Genomic DNA, 13259 nt, shown 5'->3' with positions numbered 1-13259 from the left:
CAGGCTCCTAACCGAATATGCACACAAGTATAGTAACATCATACAAACTCGCTCGCTACCTCAAATGATCAAAATAACACCAAATAATAAGAATCGATCCTTAAAACTCAAAATTTTAACTTGAAAACTCAATTTTCACAACCTTTCACATAATGCGCCGAAATACGCTCGGGTCACCCCGGACCCCAATCAAACATGCGTGCAAGTACAAAAATATCATAAGAACCTACCGGAATTATCAAAACACCGATCCGAGATCGTTTACCAAAAATATTGACTGTGGTCAACTCTAACCTTATTTTTAAGTCAAAAATATTATTTTCTTTAAAATTTTACTTAAAAACTTTCCAAAAAGCGACACGAACCATGCACACAATTCAAGAAACATCAAATGAAGTTATGGGAGGTCTCGGAATACGTAAATAAAGATTAGTACTCAAAATAACCTATCGGATCGTCACAAGAGGAAAAGCTACATTCATCAATAAGATTGTTATTACTTTCCATCTCTCAATTCGTTTCTTTTTATATTTGTTCCTTTTTTAATATCGTTCATACTTGGAAAAGTGAGTTAAATTGATTATTAGTAACCCGAATTATTTGTCTACTTGTTTTGACCACAAATACTACTTTTAGGTTAAACAAAATATAAATGTATGTATGTAGACAAACATGTAAAAAATGTGTTCGAAGAAGTTACTCAATATTTAAATTAAGTTTAGTAATATTCACTTTTTATTAACACTGTTTTTTTTCTAAAATTATTTGTTAAAATTTAAACTCACATCTCCTCTTTTCTCCTTCCTTTTTATCCTATCTCTGCTGATATACGATTTGATTTTGAGACACCAATTAAATAGATAGAGTATGATGAGCGGATGTTAGTTCAAATTTTTACGAGCATGCTTAGGGAGATGGGTGAGAGGCATTTAAATATCAGACGATCGGAATAAACTTGTATGACATAATACGTGGAAAAAGAGCAATCACATGTCATTATTCATTGATTTTGTAAACTTATAGCATCTTTGGCTGAGTTTCTCTGAAGGCCAAAAGTATTTTTTTTCTCCAAAAGTATTTTTTTTTCTCAACTTAAGGTGTTTGACCAAGCTTTTTTGGGGAGGAGGGGAGAAGTATTTTTGGAAAGAAACAGATAGGGCCGAGCATATATCGGGTAAGACCAAGCCTGAACCAAAAAACATTTATTGGGTCATCAGTTTCGGGTTATTCCGTTAATGTTTAAGTAACGGTTTTGTGTTATTTGACTATTGGGTTATTGGTTTGCCCAATTTATTAACGATTTAACCGATAACCTAATAAGCTTTATCAAAATTATAATTTTACTCTAAGGTCTATAAAGCCACCTTAGGAATTCATTATCTATTAGTACTATGGTTGGACTTCATAATTTTCAAGGTATAATTGCTACTATTTTGTATTCTTTCTACTGCGTTTGGACAAGTAGGCTTGAGCAAATTTCTTAATTCCTGATATAAAAGCAGTTTTTATAATTATGGTCCTCTGATAGTTTTAATGTTTAGTATATTCTGCTAATTGATCCTCCCAGTGAATCCTCCCGAATAGCCTAGAGTACGCGTGCCACTTTTCCAAAATATGTTATTTCTCTTGCTACTATTGTTGTATAAGTGCATTTTACGGTATCAGTATATTTAATATTTCGCTCTTAAACAATAAAACATTATTACGTTTGATGAAAAAAATTAATAATGAGTTCTTCAATCATTGTCTTGGTAGGATGCAAGTTAATATGGTGAACTTATCCTCTTTCATTTCATAATCTCAATGATGTTCATACGTGTGTGAATATATGAAGTATATTTGAGCAAAAGTTGTTGGTGTATGCAATTGAACAAAACTTTTTGACGAGGGTAAACATGTGTCGATGAAACTTTTGTTCACTCTTTAGAATTATAATTGAAAGAAAGCAAGGTTATAAGATAAATTAGCGTTATATTCTACGTTTTTTCCTCTAAATTAAGTTATCTTATGGGGTAAACCGATAATAATCGATAATCGATTAATTGATACTCGATAAACGATATCTTATCGGTTCAGTTATCGGTTTAGTATATTTGTAAATCGATAACCGATATGTCGAACCGATAAAATTCACAACCGAACTAAACCGACTGATACCCACCCCTAGAAGCAGAAGCAGTTTATGAGAAGCGGAAAAAAGTAGCTTTTTCTTAAAAGCAGGAGCAGTTTTGACTTTTCTTCTTACCAAAAATACCCTTAACAAAATATAGTATATACCAATGTAACCTTACTTATTTTAACCTAATACTTAGGATATTAATGTATAAGTATTTTTTTTATTTTTAGGATAGCTTTCTAATATATAGTGACTTCAAGGGCGAATACTTTTATATTTGTTAAATAATTTTTAATATATTTAAATCATCTTAAAAGAATTAAAGTACTTTTTAATTTTATTTTCATATTTTACTTAAATAAAATGGAAAGATTCAATTATTGTTTTTAATAATAAAATTTTGAGATTATTTATTTACTTACAATATTAACTATTAAGTAAATCTATTCACATCCTTATTCGTAATTTGATGTTTAAAAGTATTTTTTGAAAAGTTTGGTTAAACACAAATTATCGCTCAAAAGTGCTTTTTAGATTGATTAGCAAAATGTAAAATATTTATCTCCAAAAGTATTTTTTCGAAAACACTTTTGAAAAAAACTCTTTTCGAAAAAAATACTTTTTAAAATAAGCAAATTTTTTCAGTTTGGCCAAACATGCTATAAATATGGCAGAAAGTAAGAAACTAAATGTGTAGTCGTAGGACATTATAAAAATGATATTGCAGATGATCCTCGTTAAAATAGGGAGAATATTTTAATATTATATTAAATAAAATTATGTACTAATAATAACAATTGATTATGCTCCGCGTATAAGATAATAAATTTTTATTATTAGTTTCTTTAATATTAATAGCGTGCAAGTTCTAATATTAGTCTATATTAATTGAAACATTTTTTTTGACAATTTGAAACTTGTAATGATTGTATCATTTTGATAATTAATTTTGAGGTCAAGAAAATACTTCATCCAATACAAGTGTAAAAGTATTGTTTCACAAATTAAAATAATTAAGGGTCGAACGAAATTTACTCTACGTAAAATGGTCAAAACTATCCATGGATTATGAAAATTGGTACAAAATATCCTTCATAGACCTATTAAGCAAAGAATATTTTGTCGCTCACTAACGGCTATAATTAAAATTTATTACGTGTCAATCTTCCTATTGGCTAATTTAAAACCCTTTCCAAATTATGTTAAGATCCATATTACAGTCTAACTAAAGATCCACCTTTATATACAAAGTTTCCTTTCTCTTTATCTATAACTATAATACCAACTCTTATAATCTTAGATTCAAAAGTTTCTCTTCTCTTTAACTCAACTCAAGAAATCCAGTAACTCACTTTTAAACAAGGAAGCAATGGCTAAAGGGGGAAATTAAAGTTCACAAATTAAAGGTCAAGTCAGTCCTTGGAGAAAATGCAATCTTTCAAAAGGTAGGCCGTATCAACGAGAGCCTAAAAAATTCTCCCAGTCATGATAGTTTTTATATATTCCTATATGATAGTCGTTGCTCCATTAAAGACCAACATCCAGTCTATGTTGGTCAATCACGAGGCCAATACCTCGTTAGCTCTGACGTTGTATTCCACCTGCTCTTCATGGAACTTATTGGGGGTGACTCAAAAGATTCCACTAACATCGCATGTGAAGTCGTCTTCTTCTACCACTTGCTCGAAAATTCTTATCCCCATCTGCAGAGTCCTTGGTTTAGCTCGTCAAAATGTTTTTGATTGTTGGATTCCTTTGGAAATTATTAGAAACTAAAATCACCAAAAAAGAAAAAACTTTTGCGTTGGTCAACCATCATATATATGTAAATTTATTTTCATACTTATAGTTTTATAGATTTATGAAAGATGATGATAGATAATACTTAGTAAAATGTTGATCTCCAGCACCGGTCAGGATGCGACGGCGTGATTAACCTATTCTTACAAGGTTAGTCTCTCAATTGATGGAGAAACCTAATCGGGCTACTTGAGTCTCTATGCAGGTCATGGGTCGGTGTTTTAATTTGGGAAGGGATACTAATTTGTGCCAATCATATCAGCCCACACTAACAAATAAATATTCATTTATTTTGTATTAAGAGGACTATTATTAGTTTCATAGGTAGAAAAGAACCACAAAATTAAGCATACTAATATTTTGGCTCAACAGGCGGACAGAGGCATATTAAAGCCTCATTTTTTTTTTTAAGACTAAGACGTCTAAATCTGAATGCACATCTGAATTTTAAGATATGTATTAAGATTAACATATTTGAATCTAAATGTATAACTGAATATCAATATATGCATTAAGATATGAATAGTAAATGATTAAAAATATTTATTTTTTCAATATTTGAATGTATAAAACTTATTTTTATTTAAAATTTAATAAATATAAAATTTAAATAAAAATAAAAACTATTAATTAATCAAATATTTATCAAAAAAAATTAAAATTATAAATTGGTAGTTGGTGGAGGTTGGCTAACCGTGATGCTTGTGGATGTCGTTTGGAAGCGGTGGTTGATCGTCGTTTTAATTGATGGTGGTGGTTCTAGGTAGTAATTAGTGGTGATTAGTAGTAGTAACAATTTATGATCGAGGATGATGGCTGGTGATAGTTGACAATGGTGGGGTGCTGGTGATGGTGGACGGATGTTGATAATTTATAATGGCGGGTGACGACGGTTATGGTTGATGACGGTAGTGGTGGTGGTGAAGTTGAGTTATGTGAGTGAGTAGTTGAGAATGATGGTGTGGGGGTGATGGATGGCGGTAGTTGATAATAGTTGGGGTGGTAGGTGGTGATAGTTGATAATAATGGGGGTGATAGAAGTAGATAATAATGGGCAATGGCAACAATAGTTGAGGATGGTGATGGTAGGTAGTGGTAGTTGTGGTTGAGTATGGCGGTGATGGTAGTTAGTAATGAATGTGGATAATGGTGGTGGTAGGTTGTGCATAATGCTAATTGATAATGGTAGGTGGTGGTGGCAGTTAGTAATGAATGTAAATGATAGTATCTTAATGAAATTAAATCTTTGTTATAGATCTTAATCATACAGACCTATTCAGACCCATTAAATGGTTGTGAAGTAAAAAAAACAAACACACTTAATGATTAAGATCTGAATAATTAAGATTCAGACTTTAAAAACAAACACACTTAATGTCTGAGATCCGAATGATTAAGATTCAGACCTCCATTAAGTGCAAACAAATGAGGCCTTAGTATGGGTAGTTGGCGAGGTGACCTCTTTTCAAACTTGAATTGGCCAAATGACCTTCAGGTCCAAAATTTTAATCCGGTAGACTATTTGTGTAAAATATCTTCCGTTTACTCTAACTTTTTAACGCTAGGAAAAACCAAAAAAAAAAGAAAGATAAGTACGTAACAATATTTTCAACGCGTTTTGAGGTTTAGCACGTCCATTCTCATTAGTCACTCCGTTGGGATTGAGGTCACACAGACAGAGTGAGAGGAAGTGAAGAGTGACAAAAAATGGCAAAATCGTCGGCGACCAGAGACGCCCAAGCTCTTTTCCATTCTCTCCGTTCTGCTTATGCTGCCACTCCTACTAATCTCAAGGTATCCCTCTCTATTCTCTATTTCTGTGCGCCAATTTCTTTTTCAAATCTATACGGTGGGTCCTAATAAAATTGTTTTTATTTTCGCCCCAGATCATTGATCTATATGTCATGTTTGCCATCTTCACTGCCTTAATTCAGGTATTCTTTAACAACTTTGCTGTTATTTAATCCATTTGCTTTGATTTGTATGTAGATCTATATTTATAAGTTGTTAACTTTCTACTGGCCTTTGAAATTATAATAAGAAATGCATGTTATGGAATTTGATTACTGCTTGACGGCTTATGAGGTCAGTTAAAGCATTACCTAGCTTAAATTGATCTTGGTCTAATCTGATATGCTGCATTGGAAATATAATTTGATTTCTAAAGAAGGCTGAGGCTGAGGCAGAATTTCTTGGGGAGGAGGAGAAGGACACATTATGTGGAGAAAGTGGGGTTGGGGTATTATATTTTATATTTTAAGGTTTCTTTTAGTATTCAAAATACTAAGGTGTAAAACTCTAAAATGTGAAAGCTAGGGAGGGCGGCTGCACCATAATATCGACAAGCTATAATAAATGAGCTGAAAGATATATTATTTTAGCGTTCTGCAGTTTGCAGGAAAGGATATAGGAATTTCTTTTCGAGGTGATACGGGTATTTTGACTTCCACATTGTTGTTTTATCTGGTTTATATGTTTATTAAGGCTTTATTAGAGACTGGATATTCTTGGTCATTAGAGAAAATCAACATAGACACATGAACAATTATCTATTGTCATAGAGATTTGAGATTACATATGTAAGTACGAGTCTGCAAGACCAATCACTGATTGAGCTTGTGCTCCACTGATGTAAATTTCAAGAAGTAAAATGACTTCTATTAACTGATCAAAGGTTCCCGGTTTTCCTCCTTACTTTTAGTCTTAGTTCTTCAGTTTGAAAGTTGAAGAGAAGGTTCAAATTGTGTGCAAGTTTTTCCTTTCCGACTACTGTGAATAATGCCTATTTTCAAGAATTGGCTCCTTAAAATTTTCAAGATATTTTGTATGAAATAAAATGGATGGCATGCGACACGGTTAAAACCATTAATTTGTACCGTAGAGTTCCATAGGCCATTAACTATTGATTATTTCCTTTTTTACCAAAAAAATATAAATTGTTGGTGTAACAACAATGGAATATGATGCATTTGTTTGATTCATATACACATTTTTGAAATGACTATGACTTCATTAGTGATCCAAAATTAGTGACTTTCTATTGCCCCAGGGCATTCGTCAGTGGTAAGGACGCAACGCAAGATGTGGGGCGCACGCCATGAGTTTGAACTTTGCCACTGACATGAAGTCTAGTATTTAAGCGGGAGTAAGGTATAGGTGCGAGCCCACACTCCCCCGTGTTTTGAACCTGCGGGTCAACTGAGGTTGAGCCACCTAACTCGCAGGGGGATTTGTTGTCTTAGAAAAAATAGTTACTCCCTCTGCTTCAATTTAGATGACACATTTCGTTTATCGAGAGATAATTTGAGTGAACTTTAAAGTTAATTTGGATTAGTTCAACTCAGTATTTTAGAATTAAAATTTAGATATTTAAAGACTATACAAAAAGTACTATAAGTTGCAATATTTTTTCATGTCAATATGATAAAAAATACGTTTTAAAATGTTGGTCAAACTTCACACAGTTTGACTCTTGAAAAGCGAAATATGTCATCCAAATTAAAACAGAGGGAGTATGTTTTATATCTTTTGCCTGTTTGATTTTCTCTTTGTGCTTGCTTCTGGCAAAACCAATGTTTTATGCACTTAAAAGATTTAACTCTGCCACGAGCAGGGCAGAGGGGCAGGCCCATACTCTAAGTTTTGAACTCGGCTTAATACCTAAGGGATTTTCTCAGTTATCAAAAAAAAGAACCAATCTTTTATCTACTCAAGAATAGATTAAAAAATAAATAATACAGGATTCATTCTGTATTTGATGATTAGAGGGAATTGATCTCGTGTCCCGAGTTTGGTTATCAATAAAGAAGACTTAAAGACAATCATATTAATTGTGCATACAACATCAATAAGGTTAGATAGTCCATCATTTTGGGTTGTTTGGAATAGTTTGCCAAATCAGATCTAACATGGAAGGTCTAGAAGGTCACATTCCCTTTTTGTTTGTTTCAATTCCGTCATGACTTCCAACATTACAATCCGCCAATGTGGTAGTCACCTCTCATGGATTTCCTATTATTGTTAAGTAGATACTGCCCTATTCCTCTATCCCCTTTTATACATCAAAATATTTTCATTGATAACACCAGAAGACAGTATCACTATACAAAAAGCATGTTTTTACACGGAATAAAAGTCTCTTATCTCTTAATAGTAGACTCTCTATTTCTTCGGAAGTTCTTCTATTCCTTTACCCATATCAACTAAAAGCACAAGGGTGAAGCTGCTTTCTACATGTCCTTCCTAGCCTCTATTTTCTGGTTTCCTGTCGCCAGATTATACTGATATTGAACAGAGAATGCACCAACAATAGTTCCATTGCGAACTGATTATAACCATATCCTTCTCAAGTATCTCTTGTTAAGATGGCTTTCCAAGCTGCATACTACGTGAATAAGGTCACTCTCTTTGGTGCCTTCTTCTCCCATGCTGATTTCAAATGGGCCTTAAAGTCAGCAACTTTCAAAAGACGAGCATAACAATTATAATTAGAAGCTGTAGGTGGCGATCTATTCGACATCACTCTATCTTCTAACCCAAAACAGTCATGTCTATAAATACTCTTAAAAGTTATCGACATCATCCTATTGCCACTCTTATACGGATCTCCTAAACGATAAATCTGACAACACTTGGCTTCCTCCTCTTTTAAGGAGTTCAACTACTGTTGCTTCTTCGTCAGCTGTGACAAATATAATTGGGCAAACTCATTTTTCGAAGTTGGGTTCTGATACCACGCATCCAGCCCAAATTGAATTTGGTTACCTATCCCTACCATAAAACCAATGATTCTGGAAAATCCAGTCCTTCCTTCCATGATTCCTCTCTGTAAGCTCGTCTATAACGGTTATAGACAGTAACCTCCCGTGGGAACCATCCATACTGCTTACTCCAGCACCTAGTAACAATCACCTCATCCACATTGAATCCTTTTGACTCACAAATCTCAACCACTTCCTGAAGAGTTTGATATTACTCAGGCCACCCAACTCTGGAGGGGCTATCATCTTATCCTTTCTACCAATGATATTGTATCTCCCCTTTGTATCATCTCATAAGAAATCTCTCATTAATTGCTCAGTTTTCTTTTACCAACTGAGATGGAGATAGTGAATAAGGACATAAATAAGTGTACGAGAAAGACCTAAAAAAGAAGTGTACAGGAAAGTGCTGACGTAATGAGGGTGGTTTTTCCTCTTCTAGCTAAATGCTGCATCATTCCACCCATCCATTATCATCACTGGTTGTCAGTAGAGCTGTCAAAATGGGCTGGGTGCGGGCCATGAAATTTGGTAGGATAAGGACGGGCCGGAACCATTTTTTAAAGGGCCTTAAAATAGGCCGTCCTAAGCGGGTTTTGGGCTAGGATGGGTTTTTGAAAGAAATTTTTTCCAATCTAAATTGGAACCAAAAACTCTGCCAATTTGTTAATATTTCAAACATATGATGATGTGTAGGTAAGTAAAAATTGCAAAAACATCTATTTTTACAAGACAATATGCCAATATTACATAAAACTTCAACGTATTCAAGAAAGCTGACTTTATATGCAAACTGAAGGATGAAGATGTTAATAAAATTGTGAAGCTGTCAACTAAATTCTAAGAAATTACCATTTAATAATCGAAATCGAGAAAAAGACACTTCACAAAAAGAACCCTTAACCCAAACCATGGACAGATTCACATCAAAATATATCTACCCAATAGTCACATACATATAGAATATGGTTAAGAAGAAAATAAAATAAACTAAAGGATTCCCAATTATCCAACATGATCTGAATTCATCTATTTGTTGAAATAAATTCTATTGTGTAAACAAAGAGCTGAGACTGTACAAAAACTAAATAATTAATCTTAATTAAGGGAGCTAAAAATGTAAGATTCAAGTAGATTCATTTTAAGAAACCATGTCCCAACAACTCAACTCAAAAGACTTATTGGTTATTTGGAGTAAGACCTGTCTCTTTCTAACAACAACAACAACAAACCTAGTATAATCCCATGGGTGGGGTTTTGGAGGGTAGTGTATACGCAGACTTTACCCCTACCTTGAAGGTAGAGATGTTGTTTTCGATAGACCCCCAGCTCAAGGACAAATGAAAAGAAAGAAGTAGCAATAAGCAGCAACAACAACAAGATAATAATGAAACGAAGCGAAATGAACAACATGTAGTAATAGAGATCTAACAATACTAGAATACAAGACTACCACTAATACTTATGTTATGAGAAAGCTCACTACTACCTACTAGCCTTCCACCTTGATTCTCGACCTCCCCACCTTCATGTCAAGGGTCATGTTCTCGATAAGCTAAGTAACGCCATATCCTACCTAATCACCTCTCTTCAATACTTTTTTGGTCTACCTCTACCTTTCTTAAGACCCACCAAGGCCAGTCTCTCATACCTCCTTACTTGGGGCATTTTTGCGTCTCCTCTTCACATGCCCAAACCATCTAACCCTTGCTTCTCGCAACTTGTCTCCCATCGGGGCCACTCCCACCCTAGCCTGAATATCTTTATTCCTAATCTTATCAATCTTGGTATGCCTACAAATCCGTCTCAACATCCTCATTTTTGCTACTTTTATCTTCTGGACATGAGAGTTATTGACTGACAAACACTTTGCCCCATTACAACAAAGTCGGTCTAACAACCATTCTATAGAACTTAGCTTTAAGTTTAGGTGGCACATTCTTATAGCAATTTTTATTTTTAATTTTTTATAATTTTTATTTGTTTACCTTTAAGTTTAGAACTTAATTTTTATTCTTTTACTTTTTCTTTTAAATTTTAATTTTGAATTAAATATATTTTTCTTTTGGCCCATGGGCTGGCCCTGGCCTGGCCTTGATCGAACCTCAAGGACCAGTAGGCTAGCTGGGGCCTATAAGCCTCATTTTTAAATTGGCTAGAAAAATCTTAGCTCAACCCTACCCAAGTAGCTAGTTGGGTTGGGTTGGGTTGGCCTGGCATTATGGGCCAAGTCCAGTTTGACATCTCTAGTTGCCAGATCTCAGTATACTTAACTATTTCCCTCTAATATGGCTGTTTAACCCTTTATTACGTTATGTGGTTTTGTTCGTCTCAGGTATTGTATTCCCTATTGCTATTATTTGGTACTACTTATCTTTTATCTCTCCCTTTTTCTTTTCTCTTCCTTCTTTCTTCCTTCCTTGCTTTCCTCTTCTTCTTCTTGCCCTTCCCGAGCCGAGGATCTATTGGAAACAACCTCTCTACCTGCATTAGGTAGGGGTAAGGTCTGTGTATAGACTACCCTCCCCAGACTCCGCCTGTTGGGATCATACTGGGTTTGTTGTTGTTGTTGTTGTTGTAACCCTTGATCCATAAAAAACAATGACATGACTCATATGAAGCACGCTCATCTAGCTCCTATTAGCTCAATGGTGCCATACCAGATCTTTCACCTTCTCCCTGTAACTTTCTCTTCTTTGCAGTGACCCTTCTGTAAAAGATAGTGCATCAATATAAAATCTAAAATGACGACCAAATACATTGCTAGACAATTATAGACCAATACCTTCTCTGTGCACTCCCCCATGTACACCAAATACCCCCCACTCAAAAAAAAAAAAAACACTCAAAAAAAAAATATCTTACCTCCTTAGGGCATTGGTCTAGTGGTAAAAGCATGATGTATGGTTAGGCATATGTCATGAGTTCGATCAATTATCGCGAACTAAAGCCTGGTATTTAAATGGAGAAGGGTAGAATGGCGGGTCCGTTATCCATCAAGTTTCGAACTGTGTGCTGTAGGCCCTCAGGAATTTCTCGGTTATAAAAAAATTACTTTACCTTCCCAAAGAATTTTTGCATAAAAAAGCCTATTTATTCACCTATTTTACAAAATCCACATCTATTTGCCGGCATTACAGTTTGTATTGTTCCCAGCAGCACTTCTTTTACACAAGTCACTACTTCTCTTTTTCTTTCTTATACTCCTCCTCCTAAGGTCTCATTTGTGTAAAGTTTTTTTAACTAAATGTGAACTCGAAAAAGCTGTGTGAGAAAGGATCATTTGCCTGAAATTTGTTACAAATGTGCTAACTTATAGGAAGCCGAAGATAATGTGCCAAACTCAAAGCAGAAATTTTGCCTGTGTAAAGAGCTCCGCTGCTAGTTTATTCGTTGCTAATTGAAGAGTAAAGACTTGATTCAGTGTTTGAGAATTGAGATATATTTGCTTGATTTGCTTATTAGTTTGTTTTATCTATCTGGTTGATTGTTGACATATTTTTCACTTCTACTGACAATAATCAGGTGGTATACATGGCTTTTGTTGGATCGTTTCCATTCAACTCTTTTCTCTCTGGGGTGCTCTCTTGTATTGGCACGGCAGTCCTTGCTGGTGAGCTAAGTATTCTATTTGGGTACCCTCCATTTTAGGAAAATGTTAATTGGAACTGATTGATTAGTATCTTTGGGCGCAGTTTGTCTTCGAATCCAAGTAAACAAAGAAAACAAGGAATTCAAGGTAAGCTTTAGTGGAGTAGGATCTTCCATCTTACAGTTTTACCTCGAATCTTCCCTCTACTTAAGTTGTGTTAAAAGATATTGTGAAGTTGTAGATTAACGAGGAATGCGTAACATCCTAGTCCTGCACTTCTAATTATGTGGTCTTGCTTCCTCATAGAAGAAGAGAAATGTAAAGCGAGAAAATTACAAGTACTTGCAGAAAATGTTTTTGGTTCGCATTTGATATTTTGTCCATCATTGCAGGATTTGCCTCCGGAACGTGCTTATGCAGATTTTATTCTCTGCAATTTAGTGCTCCATTTGGTGATCATGAACTTTCTTGGCTAGATTGAGGCATCAAATATGGAAAATATGTTACTTTTACAAATATTGGTGAATTATATATGCAAGGATAATACTGAGTCAATCGTGAGGATTTTGTTAGGGCTTTAGAAATATTAAGCTTCTCGTGCGTGAAACTATTGCGCCCTTCTCTATCATTTGTGAATTCGATAGAATATCAATCAGGTAGACAGACTTTGGCCCAAATTGGTAAGAAAGAGAACTTTTCCGGTATCAATTTTTTTTCCTTATTTCTTTCCAAATTGTTTAGGTACAAAATTTTTTCCTGATTTTAGTATAGTTAGTGGAATCCAGAAATCTAAGCTGAAATTTGATCAATGGGACCGAAAAGGTGACACCAGTAGCCTGAACGTATAGAAAATTCTAACACACGTCATCAAATATGTGCATATATATTTATCCAAGGGCAGATTCCTCGTAAATACATCTGGAGAGGAATTGTCGTATATCCAACATCAAATCAAACTAAAGTTAGAACATATCACTTAGGTTGGTTGATA

At 34.4% G+C, this 13259-nt stretch overlaps 1 protein-coding gene across 1 annotated transcript; it reads left to right on the top strand.

The window, feature by feature from the left end:
* Positions 1-5522: 5522 nt before the first annotated feature.
* Positions 5523-12989, top strand: LOC107768807 (dolichyl-diphosphooligosaccharide--protein glycosyltransferase subunit DAD1). The gene is made up of 5 exons (XM_016587961.2): positions 5523-5710; positions 5803-5850; positions 12202-12289; positions 12372-12415; positions 12661-12989. The coding sequence occupies exons 1-5, from the start codon at positions 5624-5626 to the stop codon at positions 12742-12744; spliced, it is 351 nt and encodes a 116-aa protein (XP_016443447.1). The 5' UTR covers positions 5523-5623; the 3' UTR covers positions 12745-12989.
* Positions 12990-13259: the final 270 nt, after the last annotated feature.

The sequence above is a fragment of the Nicotiana tabacum genome, chromosome 23, assembly GCF_000715075.1.
Source record: "Nicotiana tabacum cultivar K326 chromosome 23, ASM71507v2, whole genome shotgun sequence".
NCBI lineage: Eukaryota > Viridiplantae > Streptophyta > Magnoliopsida > Solanales > Solanaceae > Nicotiana > Nicotiana tabacum.
This window is presented reverse-complemented; position numbering and strand designations above follow the sequence as displayed.